The following is a 22802-nucleotide window of genomic DNA, read 5'->3' as shown; positions in this document are numbered from 1 at the left end:
AGCACAGCTCAGCCTGTGCCGCACAGCCCTGATGGACTCAGCACAGCTCAGCCTGTGCCGCACAGCCCTGATGGACTCAGGGAGCTCAGCCTGTGCCGCACAGCCCTGATGGACTCAGAGAGCTCAGCCTGTGCGCACAGCCCTGATGGACTCAGCACAGCTCAGCCTGTGCCGCACAGCCCTGATGGACTCAGCACAGCTCAGCCTGTGCCGCACAGCCCTGATGGACTCAGAGAGCTCAGCCTGTGCCGCACAGCCCTGATGGACTCAGCACAGCTCAGCCTGTGCCGCACAGCCCTGATGGACTCAGCACAGCTCAGCCTGTGCCGCACAGCCCTGATGGACTCAGCACAGCTCAGCCTGTGCCGCACAGCCCTGATGGACTCAGCACAGCTCAGCCTGTGCCGCACAGCCCTGATGGACTCAGAGAGCTCAGCCTGTGCCGCACAGCCCTGATGGACTCAGCACAGCTCAGCCTGTGCCGCACAGCCCTGATGGACTCAGCACAGCTCAGCCTGTGCTGCACAGCCCTGATGGACTCAGCACAGCTCAGCCTGTGCCGCACAGCCCTGATGGACTCAGCACAGCTCAGCCTGTGCCGCACAGCCCTGATGGACTCAGCACAGCTCAGCCTGTGCTGCACAGCCCTGATGGACTCAGCACAGCTCAGCCTGTGCCGCACAGCCCTGATGGACTCAGCACAGCTCAGCCTGTGCTGCACAGCCCTGATGGACTCAGCACAGCTCAGCCTGTGCTGCACAGCCCTAATGGACTCAGCACAGCTCAGCCTGTGCCGCACAGCCCTGATGGACTCAGAGAGCTCAGCCTGTGCCGCACAGCCCTGATGGACTCAGAGAGCTCAGCCTGTGCCGCACAGCCCTGATGGACTCAGCACAGCTCAGCCTGTGCCACACAGCCCTGATGGACTCAATGAGCCATGTACAGGGCAGCCACATTTGCTACCTGAGACTCCAAAGGAGCTCTTAAAGACCTCATTCATCATTTTTTAACCACCCTTAGCCACAGCTCAGGTTTGATAGATGTCAGCTTCAGGAACAAAACCTCTCCTCTGAAATCCACTCTACCAGCCATTGGCCCCAGGCCAGGAGACAACTGTCTGCTGGAGCTGCTAACACCAAGTGCAGCACAGCCTGTCAAAGAGGTGTGGGGCTGGGGCTTGGGTTGGGCAGCAGGGACAGCTCCAACCAGAGCAGGCTGCCCAGGGCCACAGCCAGGCTGAGCTTGAAGGGCTGCAGGGATGGAGCCTCCACCACCTCCCTGGGCAGCCTGTGCCAGAGTCTCTCCAGCCTCCCTGTGCAGAGCTTCCTCCTCAGCTCCAACCTACCTCTGCCCTGCTCCAGTTCCAGACCCCTGCTCCTCTTCCTGTCCCCACAGCCCCTTCTGAGCAGCCCCTGCCCAGCCTGCCTGCAGGTCCCTTTCAGCTACTGAAATGCAGCTCTGAGCTCTGCCTGCAGCCTTCTCCTCTCCAGGCTGAGCAGCCCCAACTCTCCCAGCCTGTCCCCACAGCACAGGCTCTCCAGCCCCCTGACCAGGGCCCACCCAGGTCAGCAGCAGCAGCCTCGAAATGCAGCTTCTGACCACAGGCAGCTGCGCAGAGCTTGCCTCTGGCAGCCTCTGCCCTGCCACCAGCTGCTCTCACCTCCAGGGGCTCCGAAGGGATCTCCAGTTTGGACAGCCTGGCTTTGGCAGCGGCCTTCAGATCCGAGATCCTCCCATAGGGCTCCCCCGGGTACTCCTCCAGGAGCGGTTTGAGCTCCGGCGACTCCACCGGGGCCTGATCCTGGCCGTCCATGGGTCTGACGTAGGCAGTGGGCTTCTGCTGCATGGCAGCGCTCTTGCAGGGCAAGGGCTGGGGGAAAGCCTGCGGGGCGCCGGCCGGGGGCAGGGCTGCGCCCTCCCGGCTCTCCCTCTCCTCCGCCCCTAGGTCCCGAGAGGCCTCGGCCCGGCCGTAGGGCAGCCCGCGGCTCCTGCCGCCGGGCTGCTGGCCGGAATGCAGAGGGGAGAGGGGAGCCAGCGGAGAGGCCAGAGCCGAGAGCAGCGGAGACAGGGCCAGGAGGGAGGCCTGCAGCTGCCGGGCGGGAGCCTCCCCGCCGGCCCGCCCGGCGCTCCTCTTGGCGCGCAGGCACGCGCGGCTCTCCCGCCCGCGCCCCCGGCCCGAGCCCTGCGAGCACGGCCCCGCAGCCTGCGGGGCCGGGGCCGGCTCTGCCCCGGCCGGGGGCCGCGGGCGGGGGAGCGGGCGGCGCGGGGCGGGCGGCGGGCGGCGGGCGGGCGGCGGGCCGGGCGGCGGCGGGCGGGCGGGCCGGCCCTGCTGGGGCAGCGGAGGAGCGAGCACCGTGGGGATGCCGATGAAATCCTGGTGGGATCGGTTGCTGATGAACTCCTTGACCTCCTCGTAATTGCCCAGCATGCTCTGGATGCGGCTCGACAGCTCATCTCCCTTCTGGGTCTGCAGCAGGAGCACAGAGAGGGGCGGTTAGGGGAGCACAGGGCGCACAACACGGCCGTCGCTGAGCAGCAGGGGCTGGAAGGGACCGCATCAGATCACCCAGCCCACAGCAGGAGCACCCAGGGCAGTCCTCACTGCAGTGCATCCACACAGGTTTGGATGGGCTCCAGAGCAGGAGACTCCACAACCTCCCCAGGCAGCCTGCTCCAGGGCTCTGGCAACTCCCTGTGAAGAAGGTTCTGCCTGCTCCAGGGCTCTGGCACCCTCCCTGTGAAGAAGGTTCTGCCTGCTCCAGGGCTCTGGCACCCTCCCTGTGAAGAAGGTTCAGCCTGCTCCAGGGCTATGTCACCCTCCCTGTGAAGAAGGTTCAGCCTGCTCCAGGGCTCTGGCACCCTCCCTGTGAAGAAGGTTCAGCCTGCTCCAGGGCTCTGGCACCCTCCCTGTGAAGAAGGTTCTGCCTGCTCCAGGGCTCTGGCACCCTCCCTGTGAAGAAGGTTCTGCCTGCTCCAGGGCTCTGGCACCCTCCCTGTGAAGAAGGTTCAGCCTGCTCCAGGGCTCTGGCACCCTCCCTGTGAAGAAGGTTCTGCCTGCTCCAGGGCTCTGGCAACCTCCCTGTGAAGAAGGTTCAGCCTGCTCCAGGGCTCTGGCACCCTCCCTGTGAAGAAGGTTCAGCCTGCTCCAGGGCTCTGGCACCCTCCCTGTGAAGAAGGTTCTGCCTGCTCCAGGGCTCTGGCACCCTCCCTGGAAAGAAGGTTCTGCCTGCTCCAGGGCTCTGGCACCCTCCCTGTGAAGAAGGTTCTGCCAGCTCCAGGGCTCTGGCACCCTCCCTGGAAAGAAGGTTCTGCCTGCTCCAGGGCTCTGGCACCCTCCCTGTGAAGAAGGTTCTGCCTGCTCCAGGGCTCTGGCACCCTCCCTGTGAAGAAGGTTCTGCCTGCTCCAGGGCTCTGGCACCCTCCCTGTGAAGAAGGTTCTGCCTGCTCCAGGGATCTGGCACCCTCCCTGTGAAGAAGGTTCTGCCTGCTCCAGGGCTCTGGCACCCTCCCTGTGAAGAAGGTTCTGCCTGCTCCAGGGCTATGTCACCCTCGCTGTGAAGAAGGTTCAGCCTGCTCCAGGGCTCTGGCACCCTCCCTGTGAAGAAGGTTCTGCCTGCTCCAGGGCTCTGGCACCCTCCCTGGAAAGAAGGTTCTGCCTGCTCCAGGGCTCTGGCACCCTCCCTGTGAAGAAGGTTCTGCCTGCTCCAGGGCTCTGGCACCCTCCCTGTGAAGAAGGTTCTGCCTGCTCCAGGGCTCTGGCACCCTCCCTGTGAAGAAGGTTCTGCCTGCTCCAGGGCTCTGGCACCCTCCCTGTGAAGAAGGTTCTGCCTGCTCCAGGGCTCTGGCAACTCCCTGTGAAGAAGGTTCTGCCTGCTCCAGGGCTCTGGCAACTCCCTGTGAAGAAGGTTCTGCCTGCTCCAGGGCTCTGGCACCCTCCCTGTGAAGAAGGTTCTGCCAGCTCCAGGGCTCTGGCAACTCCCTGTGAAGAAGGTTCTGCCAGCTCCAGGGCTCTGGCACCCTCCCTGTGAAGAAGGTTCTGCCTGCTCCAGGGCTCTGGCAACTCCCTGTGAAGAAGGTTCTGCCTGCTCCAGGGCTCTGGCACCCTCCCTGGAAAGAAGGTTCTGCCTGCTCCAGGGCTCTGGCACCCTCCCTGTGAAGAAGGTTCTGCCTGCTCCAGGGCTCTGGCACCCTCCCTGTGAAGAAGGTTCTGCCTGCTCCAGGGCTCTGGCACCCTCCCTGTGAAGAAGGTTCTGCCTGCTCCAGGGCTCTGGCACCCTCCCTGGAAAGAAGGTTCTGCCTGCTCCAGGGCTCTGGCACCCTCCCTGTGAAGAAGGTTCAGCCTGCTCCAGGGCTCTGGCACCCTCCCTGTGAAGAAGGTTCAGCCTGCTCCAGGGCTCTGGCACCCTCCCTGTGAAGAAGGTTCTGCCTGCTCCAGGGCTCTGGCACCCTCCCTGTGAAGAAGGTTCTGCCAGCTCCAGGGCTCTGGCAACTCCCTGTGAAGAAGGTTCTGCCTGCTCCAGGGCTCTGGCACCCTCCCTGGGAAGAAGGTTCTGCCTGCTCCAGGGCTCTGGCACCCTCCCTGTGAAGAAGGTTCTGCCTGCTCCAGGGCTCTGGCACCCTCCCTGTGAAGAAGGTTCTGCCTGCTCCAGGGCTCTGGCACCCTCCCTGTGAAGAAGGTTCTGCCTGCTCCAGGGCTCTGGCAACTCCCTGTGAAGAAGGTTCTGCCTGCTCCAGGGCTCTGGCAACTCCCTGTGAAGAAGGTTCTGCCTGCTCCAGGGCTCTGGCAACTCCCTGTGAAGAAGGTTCTGCCTGCTCCAGGGCTCTGGCACCCTCCCTGTGAAGAAGGTTCTGCCAGCTCCAGGGCTCTGGCAACTCCCTGTGAAGAAGGTTCTGCCAGCTCCAGGGCTCTGGCACCCTCCCTGTGAAGAAGGTTCTGCCTGCTCCAGGGCTCTGGCAACTCCCTGTGAAGAAGGTTCTGCCTGCTCCAGGGCTCTGGCACCCTCCCTGGAAAGAAGGTTCTGCCTGCTCCAGGGCTCTGGCACCCTCCCTGTGAAGAAGGTTCTGCCTGCTCCAGGGCTCTGGCACCCTCCCTGTGAAGAAGGTTCTGCCTGCTCCAGGGCTCTGGCAACTCCCTGTGAAGAAGGTTCTGCCTGCTCCAGGGCTCTGGCACCCTCCCTGTGAAGAAGGTTCTGCCTGCTCCAGGGCTCTGGCACCCTCCCTGTGAAGAAGGTTCTGCCTGCTCCAGGGCTCTGGCACCCTCCCTGTGAAGAAGGTTCTGCCTGCTCCAGGGCTCTGGCACCCTCCCTGTGAAGAAGGTTCTGCCTGCTCCAGGGATCTGGCACCCTCCCTGTGAAGAAGGTTCTGCCAGCTCCAGGGCTCTGGCACCCTCCCTGTGAAGAAGGTTCTGCCTGCTCCAGGGCTCTGGCACCCTCCCTGTGAAGAAGGTTCTGCCTGCTCCAGGGCTCTGGCACCCTCCCTGTGAAGAAGGTTCAGCCTGCTCCAGGGCTCTGGCACCCTCCCTGTGAAGAAGGTTCTGCCTGCTCCAGGGCTCTGGCACCCTCCCTGTGAAGAAGGTTCTGCCTGCTCCAGGGCTCCGGCACCCTCCCTGTGAAGAAGGTTCAGCCTGCTCCAGGGCTCTGGCACCCTCCCTGTGAAGAAGGTTCAGCCTGCTCCAGGGATCTGGCACCCTCCCTGTGAAGAAGGTTCTGCCTGCTCCAGGGCTCTGGCACCCTCCCTGTGAAGAAGGTTCTGCCTGCTCCAGGGCTCTGGCACCCTCCCTGTGAAGAAGGTTCTGCCAGCTCCAGGGCTCTGGCACCCTCCCTGTGAAGAAGGTTCTCCTCATGTTGAGGTGGAACCTCCTCTGTTCAAGCTTGTACCTGGTGTGCCTTGGTGTATTACTGTGCACCACCAAAGAGAGCTTGGCCCCAGCCACTCGCCCCCCACCCCTCACATATTGATAGACATTGATCAGATTCCTTCTCACAGACTCACAGAGCTGGCAGGGCTGGAAGGGAGCTCAAGGCTCAGCCAGCCCCAGCCCCCTGCCCTGGGCAGGGACACCTCACACCACAGCAGGTTGCTCACAGCCACCTCCAGCCTGGCTGCAAACACCTCCAGCCAGGAGGCTTCCACCACCTCCCTGGGCAGCCTGTGCCAATCTCTGACCACTCTGGCACCAAGGACACTTTTTCCTCCTCTTTCAGCCTAACCCTCCCCTGGCACGATTTCAGGCTATTTCCTTTCCTTCTATCACCTGAGCCTAGGCAGCAGAGCCCAACCCCCCCCTGGCTGCAGCCTCCTCTCAGGGAGCTGCAGAGAGCAAGGAGGTCTCCCTCAGCCTCCTCTGCTCCACACTCCCCACCCCCAGCTCCCTCAGCTGCTCCTCCCCAGCCCTCTTCCCCAGACCCTTCCCCACCTTTCTTGCCCTTCCCTGGCCCTGTTCCAGCTCCTCAGTGTTACTCAGAGGAGGCCAAGCTCAGCCTCACTGCAGCCTCCTCTCCAGGAGCTGCAGAGAGCAATGAGGTCTCCCCTCATGAGGCCTTCTCCTCTCTTGATGACTGGAAGCAGAAGGGAAGAAGCTGTGGCTGCATGCAGCAGGGCTGCTGCTGCACCCAGAGACCACAGCTCCTCCCTGGCACACCAAGCCTCTCTCCTCCTCCTCCTCCTCTTCCTCCACCACCTGCCCCCTTCCCTTACCTTGTAGGGCTCTGCGAAGAGCGGGGTCTTCCGAGGGAACTTCTCTCTGTCCTGCAGCGCCTCCTGATTCCTCCTCTCCCTCTCTCTCATGCGCAGCAGGTTTCTGTCCTCCTTGTACAGGCTGCAGGGCAGAGCAGGAGGCTGTCAGCACTTCACACCAGGGTCACCAACGCTCCCTGTGCCCAGCACACCCCGGGCAGGGACCCCAGGGGCAGCTGGGAAGGGGCTCCCCGAGCCAGGGGCAGCCGGGAAGGGGCTCCCCGAGCCAGGGGCTGGGAGGGAAGGGGCTCCCCGAGCCAGGGGCGGGCGGGAAGGGGCTCCCCGAGCCAGGGGCAGGAGGGAAGGGGCTCCCCGAGCCAGGGGCAGGGAGGGAAGGGGCTCCCAGAGCCAGGGGCAGGGAGGGAAGGGGCTCCCCGAGCCAGGGGCAGGAGGGAAGGGGCTCCCCGAGCCGGGGTAGGGAGGGAAGGGGCTCCCCGAGCCAGGGGCAGGGAGGGAAGGGGCTCCCTGAGCCAGGGGCAGGAGGGATGGGGCTCCCCGAGCCAGGGGCAGGGAGGGAAGGGGCTCCCTGAGCCGGGGGCAGCCGGGATGGGGCTCCCCGAGCCAGGGGCAGGGAGGGAAGGGGCTCCCCGAGCCAGGAGCAGGGAGGGAAGGGGCTCCCCGAGCCAGGGGCAGGGAGGGAAGGGGCTCCCCGAGCCAGGGGCAGGGAGGGAAGGGGCTCCCCGAGCCAGGGGCTGGGAGGGAAGGGGCTCCCCGAGCCAGGGGCTGGGAGGGAAGGGGCTCCCCGAGCCAGGGGCAGGGAGGGAAGGGGCTCCCCGAGCCAGGGGCTGGGAGGGAAGGGGCTCCCCGAGCCAGGGGCAGGGAGGGAAGGGGCTCCCCGAGCCAGGGGCTGGGAGGGAAGGGGCTCCCCGAGCCAGGGGCTGGGAGGGAAGGGGCTCCCCGAGCCAGGGGCAGGGAGGGAAGGGGCTCCCCGAGCCAGGGGCTGGGAGGGAAGGGGCTCCCCGAGCCAGGGTAGGGAGGGAAGGGGCTCCCCGAGCCAGGGGCGGGCGGGAAGGGGCTCCCCGAGCCAGGGGCGGGAGGGAAGGGGCTCCCTGAGCCAGGGGCAGGCGGGAAGGGGCTCCCCGAGCCAGAGGCCTGCTGCCAGCTGTGGCAACAAGGGGCTGGGGAACCACACTGCAATGCAATGCTCCCGGCACAGAACCATCCTGCTGAGGAGCCTTGTGCCCCAGGGACCAGCCAGGGGCAGCCTCCCCTGCTCCCCAGGGACCAGCCAGGGGCAGCCTCCCCTGCTCCCCAGGGACCAGCCAGGGGCAGCCTCCCCTGCTCCCCAGGGACCCCTCAGGGGCAGCCTCCCTTGCTCCCCAGGGACCAGCCAGGGGCAGCCTCCCCCTGCTCCCCAGGGACCAGCCAGGGGCAGCCTCCCCTGCTCCCCAGGGCCCCCTCAGGGGCAGCCTCCCCTGCTCCCCAGGGACCAGCCAGGGGCAGCCTTCCCTGCTCCCCAGGGACCAGCCAAGGGCAGCCTCCCCTGCTCCCCAGGGACCAGCCAGGGGCAGCCTCCCCTGCTCCCCAGGGACCAGCCAGGGGCAGCCTCCCCTGCTCCCCAGGGACCAGCCAAGGGCAGCCTCCCCTGCTCCCCAGGGACCAGCCAGGGGCAGCCTCCCCTGCTCCCCAGGGACCAGCCAGGGGCAGCCTCCCCTGCTCCCCAGGGACCAGCCAAGGGCAGCCTCCCCTGCTCCCCAGGGACCAGCCAGGGGCAGCCTCCCCTGCTCCCCAGGGACCAGCCAGGGGCAGCCTCCCCTGCTCCCCAGGGACCAGCCAGGGGCAGCCTCCCCTTGCTCCCCAGCGACCAGCCAGGGGCAGCCTCCCCTGCTCCCCAGGGACCAGCCAGGGGCAGCCTCCCCTGCTCCCCAGGGACCCCTCAGGGGCAGCCTCCCCTGCTCCCCAGGGACCAGCCAGGGGCAGCCTCCCCTGCTCCCCAGGGACCAGCCAGGGGCAGCCTCCCCTTGCTCCCCAGGGACCAGCCAGGGGCAGCCTCCCCTTGCTCCCCAGGGACCAGCCAGGGGCAGCCTCCCCTGCTCCCCAGGGACCAGCCAGGGGCAGCCTCCCCTGCTCCCCAGGGACCCCTCAGGGGCAGCCTCCCCTGCTCCCCAGGGACCAGCCAGGGGCAGCCTCCCCTGCTCCCCAGGGACCAGCCAGGGGCAGCCTCCCCTTGCTCCAGAGAGACTGCTAAGGAAACTGCTCAAGAGGAGCCCCACACCCACCACCCCTGCAGACCCCTCATGGGGAGAGACCCCATGGGGTAAGCGACCTCCTGCTTCCCAGTAACCCCTTGGGAAGAGCCACCCTGCTCCCCAGGGACTGCTAAGGAATCCTGCTCCCCAGGGACCCCTCGGGGGGAGCCCCCTGCTCCTCCCCAAGAAGCCTGGGAAGAGAAAGAGCATCAGGGCTGTGAAGCAGGGGCTGGGAAGTCATGAGGTGGGTGGGGAGCAGGAGAGCAAAGCCAGCTGCAAGGATTGCTGTGTGGCTGGCTGCAAGCAGCAGGGGCCAGGCTCTGCCCAGTGGTGCCCTGGGACAGGCCAAGGGGCAGTGGGCACAGACTGGAAGCCAGGAGGTTCCACCTGCCCACTGTGGAGCAGGCAGAGCCAGGGGGGGTTGGAGTGGTGCTGAGGTGGGACTGATTTGGGGCTTTGGCAAAAGCCAGCAGCTCCCTGGGGCAGGACCTGGCAGTGCTGGTGGGCAGGAAGCTCTCCATGGGCCAGCAAGGAGCCCTGGTGGCCAGGAAGGCCAATGGCATCCTGGGGGGCATGAAGAGTGAGGCCAGCAGGGCAGGGGAGGTTCTCCTCCCTCTGCTCTGCCCTGGGGAGGCCACATTGGGAGTGTTGTGTCCAGCTCTGGGCTCCCCAGCTCAAGAGGCATCAGGGATCTGCTGCAGAGAGGCCAAGGGAGGCTGTGAGGATGCTGAAGGTCTGGAACATGTCTGATGAGGAGAGGCTGAGCCCTGGGGGTGGTTAGCCTGGAGAGGAGAAGGCTGAGAGGGATCTGATCAATGCCTCTCAAGAGCTGAGGGCTGGGGGGCAAGCAGCAGGGGCCAGGCTCTGCTCAGTGGTGCCCTGGGACAGGCCAAGGGGCAGTGGGCACAGACTGGGAGCCAGGAGGTTCCACCTCAGCAGGAGGAGAAACTGCTTTGGGGTGAGGCTGCTGGAGCCTGGAGCAGGCTGCCAGAGAGGCTGTGGAGTCTCCTGCTCTGGGGAGCTTCCAACCCCCCTGGGTGTGCTCTGGGTGCCCTGCATGGGTGCCCTGCCCTGGGTGCCCTGCTCTGGGTGCCCTGCTCTGGCAGGGGGGCTGGACTGGATCTGTAGAGGTCCCTTCCAACCCTTGCCATTCTATGGCACTATTCCCCTTGTCCCCAAGCCTTCCACCCCCAAATCTGCACCTGAGAGCAGAAAGGACTCCACTGTTGGGAAGTTCCTGACTCTGTCAGGGACTGAACTCTGCCTGTTTCATCCACAGGGAGGCAAAGTGCTGTGCTCCTGCCCTGGCACACCAGTGAGCTGCAGTTAAAGAGGTCACAGAAATGGACTTTGAAGAGAAGGGCTGAGGAATTTGGAAAGCACCTGGTGGAGTCCCCCTGCTCCTCCCTAACCACAGCAGGCAGGCACTCAGCTCCACCTGCCCCACATCACAAGAGGCAGAAAGCTGAGTCAGGCACAGCAGGATGGCTGCAGGCAAACCCAGCCAGGGAAGTGCTGCTGCACGAGAAGGGAGTCCAAGGCTCTGGGATGATAAAGTATGGGGAGACAGAGCTCAGAGCAGCCTTCCAGGACCTGCAAGGGCTCCAGGAGAGCTGGGGAGGGCTCTCACCACCCTCCTAGGCAACAACATCTTCCTCACAGCCAAGCTCCAGCTCCCCACTTCTACTTCTGCTCCAGCCCCCCCACTCCTGTCCCTCCCTCACCCCCTCCAAAGTCCCTCCCCAGCTCTCTTGCAGCCCCCTGCAGCTCCTGGGAGGCCACCAGAAGGTCTCCTGGGAGCCTTCTCCTCTGCAGCCTGCACAACCCCAACTCTCTCAGGCTGTGCTCAGAGCAGCTCCAGCCCTCTGCTCCTCCTCCTAGCCCTGCTCTGGACACCTTCCAGCCCCTCCAGAGCCTTCCTGGCACAGAGGCTGCAGAGCTGGCCCCAGAGCTGCAGCTGTGGGCTCAGCAGAGTGGAGCAGAGGGGCAGAATCCCCTCCCTGGCCCTGCTGGCCACACTTCTCCTGCTGCAGCCCAGGCTCTGCTGGGCTCTCTGGGCTGCAAAGTGCTCCCTGCAGTAACTCAAACCAATACAGAAACTATTCAAACCAATGACAAAAAAAACCCAACCCCAACCCTACACAAAGAGAAAATCCCCCCCAAAAAATCCCCAACCCCCCCCAGAGAAACTGCCCTGAAGGGTTTGCATGGAGTTGAGAAATGCCATTCAGGAGCAAAGCTTTAGGACTATCTTCCTGCCCACCTGTTTCAGCCTCCTCACTCTCTCAGTGCTCCCAGCAAGCCTTAACCGAGGGCCAAGCAGCAGAGGGCTGTGCACAGCCGCTGGGGAGCAGCAGCCTGCAGGGAAGGAGGCAGGCAGGACATCTGCTGACGCCACGGGAGGGCTGGGGAAGCCCTCAGAGGCTATTTGTTCTCCCAGGACAGCATCTGCTGTGGGCAGTGGCCCAGCAGGGCTCTTGTTTGACATCCTGCCTGGCTGTAAGCATCTCAGCAGATCACAGCTTCCAGCAGAGGACACCCAGAATGTGCAGGGAGCTGCAGAACTGCCAGCAGCAGCACCAGCAGCAGCAGAGCCACCAGGCAAACCCAGCCCTGAGCCTGGGACTGAGATGCTTCACCTTCAGAGAGTCACAGACTGGGCTGGAAGGGAGCTCAAGGCTCAGCCAGCTCCAGCCCCCTGCCATGGGCAGGGACACCTCACACCAGCCCCAGCTTGCTCACAGCCACATCCAGCCTGGCCTTCAACACCTCCAGGCAGGAGGCAGCCACAGCCTCCCTGGGCAGCCTGTGCCAGAGTCTCCCCAGCCTCACTGCCAACAATTCCTTCCCCATCTCCACTCTCAGTCTCTCCTCTCCCAGCTCCAAGCCATTGTTCCTCAGCCTGGCACTCCCAGCCCTTGGCCAGAGTCCCTCCCCAGCTCTCCTGGAGCCCTTCAGGTACTGGGAGGCTGCTCTGAGGTCTGCCTGCAGCCTTCTCCAGGCTGAACAGCCCCAGCTCTCCCACAGGGGAGGTTCTGCAGCCCTCTGATCCTCTGTGCTGTTCATTAGGGACATCACCATGAGGAGGAACATCCTTCCCTGGGAGGCTGCCAGAGGCCTGGAGCAGGCTGCCCAGAGAGGTTGTGGAGTCTCCTTCTGTGGAGCCTCTGCAGCCCTGGCTGGCTGTGTTCTGTGTGCCCTGGGCTGGATCCTCTGCTCCTGCTCTGCCAGGGGGCTTGGGCTGGAAACTCTCCAGAGCTCCCTTCCAGCCCCCAGCATCCTTTGAGCCTTCAGTTTCCAGGCTGGGGAGGATGCACACAGAGCAGGGCAGCTCCTTCTCAGCGAGGTGCTGCCTGCTTTCCAACCAAAGGCCAAGCCCAGGCTTCCTGTGGCCCTTGCCCTGCTCTTGGTGTTGACAGGAGCCCTGCACTTGGTGCTGAGCAGGAGCCCTGCTCTTGGTGCTGAGCAGGAGCCCTGCTCTTGGTGCTGAGCAGAAGCCCTGCACTTGGTGCTGAGCAGGAGCCCTGCACTCGGTGCTGAGCAGGAGCCCTGCACTTGGTGCTGAGCAGGAGCCCTGCTCTTGGTGCTGAGCAGGAGCCCTGCACTCGGTGCTGAGCAGGAGCCCTGCACTCGGTGCTGAGCAGGAGCCCTGCTCTTGGTGCTGAGCAGGAGCCCTGCACTCGGTGCTGAGCAGGAGCCCTGCACTCGGTGCTGAGCAGGAGCCCTGCTCTTGGTGCTGAGCAGGAGCCCTGCACTCGGTGCTGAGCAGGAGCCCTGCACTCGGTGCTGAGCAGGAGCCCTGCACTTGGTGCTGAGCAGGAGCCCTGCACTCGGTGCTGAGCAGGAGCCCTGCACTCGGTGCTGAGCAGGAGCCCTGCACTTGGTGCTGAGCAGGAGCCCTGCTCTTGGTGCTGAGCAGGAGCCCTGCACTCGGTGCTGAGCAGGAGCCCTGCACTCGGTGCTGAGCAGGAGCCCTGCACTTGGTGCTGAGCAGGAGCCCTGCTCTTGGTGCTGAGCAGGAGCCCTGCACTCGGTGCTGAGCAGGAGCCCTGCACTCGGTGCTGAGCAGGAGCCCTGCACTTGGTGCTGAGCAGGAGCCCTGCTCTTGGTGCTGAGCAGGAGCCCTGCACTTGGTGCTGAGCAGGAGCCCTGCTCTTGGTGCTGAGCAGGAGCCCTGCTCTGTGTCCCCCCTCCAGCACTGCCTGCAAAGCCTCTGCCCCGCTGCTGGCTGCAGAGGCAGCAGCTGCCCGACCTCCGCAGGGCTTCTCTTCCCCTGAACCTTCCCTGACCCCCAGCTCCCTTCCCAGCACTAAATCCTTTTTAAGAGTGTGTGAAGAGGAGGGGAGGGGAGGGGCGGGGGAGGGAGGGGAAGGGACAGGCTGCTGCCTTTTGGCCACCACCCCAGCTCCTGCAGGTTCAGTGCCGGCCGGGAGGGCTGCCGGACAGCCCGGCACAGAGCTGGCAGCCTGGCTGTGACAGCAGGGAGGGAGCTCCCCTCCCCGGGGCTGTGCAGGCTGGACATGATGATCTCGAGGGTCTCTTCCAACCTGCTCTATTCTATTCTATTCTATTCTATTCTATTCTATTCTATGCTATTCTATTCCCCCACCCCCTGCCTCCCCCTCGCAAGCAGAGCACAGCGCTTGGCCTTCCCACCGCCCCCTCCGGCGCACGGGAGGAGGCACAGCTCTGAGAGGCCAAGGGGAGAAGGCAAGGGAGGCTGAGGGGCAGCTGGGGAGGCAGAGGAGGGGCTCAGCCCTCCCTCCTCTGAGCCTACAGACTCAGCTACCTGAAGACAAGGCAGAAAGAGCCAGCTGGCCGAGGTGCAGCCTGCAGGTGCTGAGTTCTGTGCATGCTGCCTCAGCTCAGCATCCTGAGGGCGTTCACTGGCACCCAGGGAGGCTGCCCTGCTCTGGGAGCCATTCCTCACTCCCAGCAGGAGTGCCTGCCACAGCCATGGGGTCACAGCCTCACAGGGGCTGGAAGGGAGCTCTGGAGAGCTTCCAGTGGCAGCCCCTGGCAGAGCAGGAGCAGAGGATCCAGCCCAGGGCACACAGAACACAGCCAGCCAGGGCTGCAGAGGCTCCACAGAAGGAGACTCCACAACCTCTCTGGGCAGCCTGCTCCAGGCCTCTGGCAGCCTCCCAGCCAAGAAGTTGCTCCTGATGCTGAGCTGGAAGCTCCTGGGCTGCACTTTCCATCCCTTGCCCCTTGGCCTGTGCCAGGGCACAGTGAGCAGAGGCTGTCCCTGTGCCTCCCTTCCTGCCCCCCAGCCCTCAGCTCCTGAGAGCCATTGCTCAGCTCCCTCTCAGCCTTCTGCTCTCCACACTCAGCACCCCCAGGGCTTAGAATCCTATCGCCAACATCTGTGGAGACCTCCTTGTGTCCCCCCCTGGGCTCTGGAGCCCCTAGCAGGGCAGAGTCTCTCCAGAGGCAGTGCCAGGATGCCAGGCAAGCAGCAGTGGAGAGCCACACTCAGCTCAGGCCCTGTGTGGACACACACCAAGGGCTCAGGGGCTCCACCAGAGAAAATCCATGCAGAGAAGCCAGGTCCCAGCAAGCTGCCCCTTGGGCATGCCTGGAGAGAGCCCCAGGACCCCTCCTGCCAAACAGGCAGCAGAGAACCAGAGGCTGTCAGGGTCAGAAGGGACCCTGGGCACAAAGAGCTGCTGAGGAGACCTTTGCTAAGCAGCAGCTCTCAGCACAGGGGCTGCAGGATCACTCCTGAGCTCTCAGCTACCCTTCAAGCTGCTTTCCCCTGCACCTGTCTTGACCTCAGCTTCCAATAGCTCAGGTCCCATCCTGACAAGCCTCAGATGCCATAGACTCACAGAGCTGGCAGGGCTGGAAGGGACCCCAAGGCTCAGCCAGCCCCAACCCCCTGCCCTGGGCAGGGACACCTCACACCACAGCAGGTTGCTCACAGCCACCTCCAGCCTGGCTGCAAACACCTCCAGCCAGGAGGCTTCCACCACCTCCCTGGGCAGCCTGGGCCAGGCTCTCACCACCCTCCTGGCCAACAACTTCTTCCTCACAGCCAAGCTCCAGCTCCCCACTTCTACTTCTGCACCAGCCCCCCCAGTCCTGTCCCTCCCTCACCCCCCAGAGCAGAGGAGCAGGATCCTCTCCCTCCACCTCTGGCAATGGGCACTGGCAGCCCAGAAGGCCAAGGGGAGGGAGCTGGGGGTGGGGAGTGTGGAGCAGAGGAGGCTGAGGGAGACCTCCTTGCTCTCTGCAGCTCCCTGAGAGGAGGCTGCAGCCAGGGGGGGGTTGGGCTCTGCTCCCCAGCATCAGGTGATAGAAGGAGAAGCAGTGGCCTGAAGTTGTGCCAGGGGAGGCTCAGGTTGGAAAGGAGGAAGAATTTCTGTGCTGCCAGAGTGGTCAGGGCCTGGCAGAGGCTGCCCAGGGAGGTGGTGGAGTCCCCATGGCTGGAGGAGCTCCAGCAAGCTGTGCCCATGGCACCTGGGGCCAGGGTTTGGTGGCCACGGTGGGGCTGGGTTGGAGGTTGGACTGGGTGGTCTCAGAGGGCTTCACCCTTCTGTGAGTGGTGCTCAGGGCTGACAGGCAGCAGGGCCTCTTGCCTGGCTGGGGGGGATGCTGAGGAGTGTGCCTGAGGAGGGAGGCTGCTGGATACAGCAGCCCCTGTCTGCAAGAGGCCAAGGGCTCAGGCCTGGCATTCCCTCTCCCTGCTGATTCACATCTTTCACCTTTCCTCCTTGGCCAGCCCCAGCCAGATCAAACAAAGCCTTCAATTCATCATTGTTCCAAGGCCTCCTCTGCTGCCCTTGTAATTACACTTCACATATCCACACCTCAGCAGGGCTCCCGGGCTGTTTGCCCTCAGCTGGGGAATGGCAGCTTTCCTCTTCCCTCTCTGGCTTGTCATTTGCACCTTGCCCCACAGCCTGCCATTAGCAGCAGCAGACAGGGCTGAGGTTGGCAGCCTGGCTGTCTGCAGGGCCCTCAGCTCTGCAGCATCACCTCTGGAGGCACTGCCTCTTGGTTTGCTCAGGGGCTGCTCAGGCTGCAGAGGAGAAGGCTCCCAGGAGACCTTCTGGTGGCCTCCCAGGAGCTGCAGGGGGCTGCAAGAGAGCTGGGGAGGGACTTTGGAGGGGGTGAGGGAGGGATAGGAGTTGGAGGGCTGGAGCAGAAGTAGAAGTGGGGAGCTGGAGATTGGCTGTGAGGAAGAAGTTGTTGGCCAGGAGGGTGGTGAGAGCCTGGCCCAGGCTGCCCAGGGAGGTGGTGGAAGCCTCCTGGCTGGAGGTGTTTGCAGCCAGGCTGGAGGTGGCTGTGAGCAACCTGCTGTGGTGTGAGGTGTCCCTGCCCAGGGCAGGGGGCTGGGGCTGGCTGAGCCTTGAGCTCCCTTCCAGCCCTGACAGCTCTGTGAGTCTGATTCAGCAGTGCCAACAGAGTTCAGTGCTGCTATCTAAGGCAACTGAGTGAAGGTTGCATCAGCTGGGGGAAGGGATCCATCCAGAGGGCCCTGGGCAGGCTGCAGAGGTGGGCACAAGCCAACTTCATGAAGCTCAACAAGGCCAAGTCCAAGGTCCTGTGCCTGGGTCAGGACAATGCCAAGCACAGAGCCAGGCTGGGGGAGGAGTAGCTCAGGAGCAGCCTGCAGGAGAAGGCCTTGGGGGTGACAAAGTGCCCAGGAGCCAGCACTGGGCCCTGGCAGCCCAGAGCCAGCTGAGTGCTGAGCTGCAGCCAGAGCAGGGAGAGCAGCAGCACAGGGAGGGGATTCTGCCCCTCTGCTCTGCTCTGCTCAGCCCCCACCTGCAGCACTGCCTCCAGCTCTGGGGCCCCCAGCACAAGGACCTGGAGCTGCTGGAGAGGCTCCAGAGGAGGCCACAGAGATGCTCAGAGGCTGCAGAGCCTCCCCTGTGGGGCCAGACTGGGAGAGCTGGGGCTGTGCAGCCTGGAGAGGAGAAGGCTCCAGGCAGACCTCAGAGCAGCCTCCCAGTACCTGAAGGGCTCCAGGAGAGCTGGGGAGGGACTTGGCCAAGGGCTGGGAGTGCCAGGCTGAGGAACAGTGGCTTTGAGCTGGGAGAGGAGAGACTGAGAGTGGAGATGAGGAAGAGATTGTTGGCAGTGAGGGTGGGCAGGGCCTGGCCCAGGTTGCCCAGGCAGGCTGTGGCTCCTGGGCTGTGCTGGTGTGCAGTTGGGATGCTTAGGCTCAGCTCTGGGCAGAGGTTGGGGTTTGGCTTTGATTTTTGCCTCTGCAGAAGATCTGAGAGTTGCCAATTGCTGCCCAAGCTGCAGGGGCTCAGCTCTTCCAGGGGAAGGGTTGAGGCTCACTCCTGGGAGCTGCTTGAGGAAGAGGAGGCCCTTGATGCCAAAAGCCTGGCTGAGGAACAGAAGCCTGTTTTCAACCTTGGCTGCAGCAATAGGAAAGCAATAAGCAAGGATTGGGAGCCAAGGATTCCCCACTGTGGAGCAGGCAGAGCCAGGGGGGGTTGGAGTGGTGCTGAGGTGGAACTGATGTGGGGCTTTGGCAAAAGCCAGCAGCTCCCTGGGGCAGGACCTGGCAGTGCTGGTGGGCAGGAAGCTCTCCATGGGCCAGCAAGGAGCCCTGGTGGCCAGGAAGGCCAATGGCATCCTGGGGGGCATGAAGAGTGAGGCCAGCAGGGCAGGGGAGGTTCTCCTCCCTCTGCTCTGCCCTGGGGAGGCCACATTGGGAGTGTTGTGTCCAGCTCTGGGCTCCCCAGCTCAAGAGGCATCAGGGATCTGATGGAGAGAGGCCAAGGGAGGCTGTGAGGATGCTGAAGGTCTGGAACATGTCTGATGAGGAGAGGCTGAGCCCTGGGGGTGCTTAGCCTGGAGAGGAGAAGGCTGAGAGGGAGCTGAGCAATGCCTCTCAAGAGCTGAGGGCTGGGGGGCAAGCAGCAGGGGCCAGGCTCTGCTCAGTGGTGCCCTGGGACAGGCCAAGGGGCAGTGGGCACAGACTGGGAGCCAGGAGGTTCCACCTCAGCAGGAGGAGAAACTGCTTTGGGGTGAGGCTGCTGGAGCCTGGAGCAGGCTGCCAGAGAGGTTGTGGAGCCTCCTGCTCTGGAGAGCTTCCAACCCCCCTGGGTGTGCTCTGGGTGCCCTGCTCTGGGTGCCCTGCCCTGGCAGGGGGGCTGGACCTGGAGGATCTCCAGAGGTCCCTTCCAACAGCACCACTCCATGGCTGTGTGGAAAGGAAGGCTTGCAGCAGCTCCTTGGCTCAGGACTATCTGCCAGGGGGTTTCTTACAGTCACTGTGCAGGGCAGGGGCAGTGGGAGCCCTTGGACCCCTGCTCAGCAGCAGGGCTGCTGCTGTGGGCTCAGGGAGCAGGGCTGGCCAGACTTGAGGAGCTGGAGGAGCTAAAGGAAGTGAGCACTTGGCCACCAAATTCCAGTTCCTGCCTCTCCTAGTGTGAAGGTTTGGTGGTTTTGGCAAGCAGGTCCCAGGGCTGGGTGCTGGTGATGCAGAAGGTGCTTGGCTGGCTCCACCACCTGTTGTGCTGCTGCCCTGGGCCTTCCTCTCCTTGCTTAGTCACTGAATGGTTTGGCCTGGAAGGGACCTTAAACATCAGCCAGCTCCAACCCCCTGCCACGGGCAGGGACACCTCCCACCAGCCCCAGCTTGCTCAGGGCCTCATCCAGCCTGGCCTTGAGCTCCTGCAGGCAGGAGGCAGCCACAGCCTCCCTGGGCAGCCTGTGCCAGAGTCTCCCCAGCCTTACTGCCAACAATTCCTTCCTCATCTCCACTCTCAGTCTCTCCTCTCCCAGCTCTCTAAGCCACTGTTTCTCATTCTGTCCAGAGTCCCTTCCCAGCTCTCCTGGAGCCCCTTTGAGGAGAAAGTTCTTCCCAGCCAGAGGAATTGGCCACTGGGATGAGCTGCCCAGGGAGGTGGTGGAGTCCCCAGCCCTGGAGGGGTTCAAGAGGGGCTTGGATGTGGCACTTGGAGCCATGGTTTATCTGTCAGGAGGGGTTGGGTGCCAGCTTGGACTGGATGAGCTCTGAGCTCTTTTCCAACCTTATTGATTCTGTGATTCTGGTACTGCAAGGCTGCTCTCCCTGAGGCCTTCTTGACCCCAGGCTGCACAGCCCCAGCTCTCCCAGCCTGGCCCCACAGCAGAGGTTCTGCAGCCTCTGAGCATCTCTGTGGCCTCCTCTGGAGCCTCTCCAGCAGCTCCAGGTCCTTCCTGTGCTGGTGGACTCAGGCTTCTCTCTGCTCTCACTGCTTGGTGCTTGGTGAAGTTGTGTTGGACGTGAGACAGACCCTAGAGACCTCCAGCAGGTCACAGGGTGGTGAAGCTTCCAGAAAGGAAAGGAAGCAAAGGTTGGGAGCAGGCACTGGAGCTGCTCTTCTGAATTGACTTCATAGAACAGAATTAACCAGGTTGGAAGAGACCTCAGAGCTCATCCAGTCCAACCTCTTCCCCAGCACCATCTGAGCAACTCAACCATGGCACCAAGGGCCTCAGCCAGGCTCTTCCTAAGCACCTCCAGGGATGGGGACTCCACCTCCTCCCTGGGCAGCACATCCCAGTGGCCAATTCCTCTTGCTGGGAAGAATTTCTTCCCTACATCCATCCATGTCATGCAGTTAGGGAATGGTGGGGATGGAAGGGACCTCTGGAGGTCATCCAGTCCAACCCTCCCTGCCAGAGCAGGGCACTCAGAGCAGGGGCACCCAGGAGCACATCCAGGCAGGGCTGCAAAGCCTCCAGAGCAGGAGACTCCACAACCTCTCTGGCAGCCTGCTCCAAGGCTCCAGCAGCCTCACCCCAAAGAAGTTTCTCCTTCTGTTCAGGTGGAGCCTCCTGGCTTCCAGTTTGTGTCCTCTCCCCCTTGTGCTGTCCCTGGGCACCCCTGGCCCCTGCTGCTTGCCCCCCACCCCTCAGCTCCTGAGAGCCATTGCTCAGCTCCCTCTCAGCCTTCTGCTCTCCACACTCAGCACCCCCAGGGCTCTCAGCCTCTCCTCCCCAGGCAGTGCTGCAGTCCCTTCAGCAGCCTTGCAGCCCTCCCTTGGCCTCTCCCCACTATTTCCCTGTCCCCCTTGAACTGGGGAGCCCAGAACTGGCCTCAGTACTCCAGATTTGGTCTCAGCATGGCAGAGTGGAGGGAGAGGAGACCCTCCCTTGGCCTGCTGGCCTGCAGGCCAGCAGGCCAAGGGAGGTTCTCCTCTCCCTCCACTCTGCCATGCACATCTTGGTGCCCCCCAGGACACCCTTGACCCATTTCTGTCCTTATTTTGGAGCTGGTGTGCCTTGCCTGGAAGGCAAACAGGAGCCTGACTCTCAGTCCTGAGAAGAGTTGTGCTGAGCAGCTTCTCACCAGGCTGAAAGGGAGAGCTGAGGGTGATGACCCAAGAGCTGCAGCAGGGCTCTGATTTCCTGCACTTGTCCTCAGAGGAAATGCTCTCTGCATGCTTGGGAGGAAGAGGCTCTGCTGCTCAGACAGCAGTGAGCCTCAGCCCTCTCTTTGCTCTCCACCTCTCTCCCACCCCCTCTTCCCCTGCTGCTGGGAACCAGCCACAGCTCTGGCTGCAGCTGCAGCCCAAGCAGAGTTGGGTTGCATGGGCATGCAGAGGACACAGAGGCAGGAGGAGCAGGAGGAGGCAGCACAAGTCCTGCCCCCCAGGGCTGTGCATGGAGAAAGCTCTCCTGATCATGGGATCAGGAGAATGGGTGAATGGTGCCACAGCCAGCTGGCAGCCAGGCACCAGTGGTGTGCCCCAGGGAGCAGGGCTGGGCCCCAGCCTGATCAATATCTTCATTGATGATCTGGAGGAGGGGATGGAGTCCATCAGCAGGGAATGTGCAGCTGACAGCAAGCTGGGGGCAGATGTTGGTCAGTCAGAGGGCAGAAGGGCTCTGCAGAGGGACCTGGCCAGGCTGGGCAGATGGGCAGAAGCCAACAGGATGGCATTCAACAAGTCCCAGTGCCAGGGGCTGCACTTTGGCCACAGCAACCCCAGGCAGAGCTACAGGCTGGGGGCAGAGGGGCTGAGAGCAGCCAGGCAGAGAGGGACCTGGGGGTGCTGATTGACAGCTGGCTGAACATGAGCCAGCAGTGTACCCAGGGGGCCAAGAAGGCCAAGGGCAGCCTGGCCTGGGTCAGGCAGAGTGTGGCCAGCAGGAGCAGGGAGGTCATTGTGCCCTGTGCTCAGCACTGCTGAGGCCACAGCTTGAGTCCTGTGTCCAGCTCTGGGCTCCTGAGGCTAGGAAAGAGGTTGAGCTGCTGGAAGGTGTCCAGAGAAGGGCAACAAAGCTGGGGAGGGGTCTGGGGCACAAGGCTGGGGAGGGGTCTGGGGCACAGCCCTGTGAGGAGAGGCTGAGGGAGCTGGGGTTGCTTAGCCTGCAGAAGAGGAGGCTCAGGGGAGACCTTCTTGCTCTCTGCAACTACCTGCAGGGAGGTTGGAGCCAGCTGGGGGTTGGTCTCTTCTGCCAGGCCCCCAGCAGCAGAACAAGAGCACACAGTCTCAAACTGTGCCAGGGGAGGTTGAGGCTGGAGAGGAGGAGAAAGTTCTTCCCAGCAAGAGAGACTGGCCACTGGAATGAGCTGCCCAGGGAGGTGGTGGAGTCCCCATCCCTGGAGGTGTTCAAGAGGGGCTTGGATGTGGCACTTGGTGCCATGGTTTAGCCATGAGTTCTGTGGTGACAGCTTGGACTTGATGATCTTTGAGGTCTCTTCCAGCCTTGGTGATACTGTGATCATAGAATCAGTCAGGGTTGGAAGGGACTTTCTGTCCCAGGGGCTTTCTGTCCCAGGCCTGATTCCTGCCCCCCTCAGAGGTGTCCCAGACCCCTATCCCTCCCTCACCCCCTCCAAAGTCCCTCCCCAGCTCTCTTGCAGCCCCCTGCAGCTCCTGCAAGGCCACCAGAAGGTCTCCTGGGAGCCTTCTCCTCTGCAGCCTGCACAACCCCAACTCTCTCAGGCTGTGCTCAGAGCAGCTCCAGCCCTCTGCTCCTCCTCCTGGCCCTGCTCTGGACACCTTCCAGCCCCTCCAGAGCCTTCCTGGCACAGAGGCTGCAGAGCTGGCCCCAGAGCTGCAGCTGTGGGCTCAGCAGAGTGGAGCAGAGGGGCAGAATCCCCTCCCTGGCCCTGCTGGCCACACTTCTCTTGCTGCAGCCCAGGCTCTGCTTGGCTCTCTGGGCTGCAAGTGCTCCCTGCTGGCTCCTGGGGAGCTTCTCCTCCCCCAGCACCCCCAAGGCCTTTCCTCCAGGGCTGCCCTCCAGCCTGGATCAGGGCTTGGGGCTGCCTCTGCTCCTCCCCCTGGCCCTTCTCTGGACACCTTCCAGCCCCTCTTGTCCTGGGGGCTCCAGAGCCGGAGGCAGGCCTGCAGGGGGGGTCTCAGCAGAGCCGAGCAGAGGGGGCTGCTGCCGAGGGTCCCCTCCGTGCCGTCGCCCCCGGCTGCTGCCTGCAGGAGGCGCTGGCCGGCGCGGCAGCCAGAGGGAGGCAGAGGCTCAGCTCCGCCGCGGCGGGAGCCCCGCAGCCCCGCAGCCCCGCAGCCCCGCAGCCCCGCAGCCCCGGCTGCAGCCCCGCAGCCCCGCAGCCCTGCAGCCCTGCAGCCCCGCAGCCCCGCAGCCCCGCAGCCCCGCAGCCCTTCAGCCCCGCAGCCCTTCAGCCCCGCAGCCCCGCAGCCCTGCAGCCCCGCAGCCCCGCAGCCCCGCAGCCCCGCAGCCCCGCAGCCCCGCAGCCCTTCAGCCCCGCAGCCCCGCAGCCCTGCAGCCCCGCAGCCCCGCAGCCCTGCAGCCCCGCAGCCCCGCAGCCCCGCAGCCCCGCAGCCCCGCAGCCCCGCAGCCCTTCAGCCCCGCAGCCCCGCAGCCCTGCAGCCCCGCAGCCCCGCAGCCCCGCAGCCCCGCAGCCCTTCAGCCCCGCAGCCCCGCAGCCCCGCAGCCCCGCAGCCC

At 64.1% G+C, this 22802-nt stretch overlaps 1 protein-coding gene across 1 annotated transcript in view; it reads right to left on the bottom strand.

The window, feature by feature from the left end:
• AFF1 (ALF transcription elongation factor 1) overlaps nt 1–22802 on the bottom strand; it is a 98101-nt gene that overhangs the window by 49520 nt on the left and 25779 nt on the right. Inside the window, exons 2-4 of the mRNA XM_054172521.1 lie at nt 6697–6817; nt 2315–2467; nt 1661–2182 (exon numbers count right to left, since the gene is read on the bottom strand). Coding sequence (XP_054028496.1) covers nt 1661–2182; nt 2315–2467; nt 6697–6817 — 796 coding nt within the window. The remainder of the gene's footprint in view (nt 1–1660; nt 2183–2314; nt 2468–6696; nt 6818–22802) is intronic.

The sequence above is a fragment of the Dryobates pubescens genome, chromosome 24 (assembly GCF_014839835.1).
Source record: "Dryobates pubescens isolate bDryPub1 chromosome 24, bDryPub1.pri, whole genome shotgun sequence".
NCBI classification, from domain to species: Eukaryota; Metazoa; Chordata; class Aves; order Piciformes; family Picidae; genus Dryobates; species Dryobates pubescens.
Note: the sequence above shows the minus strand (reverse complement) of the source record. Positions and strands in the feature narration are given on the sequence as shown.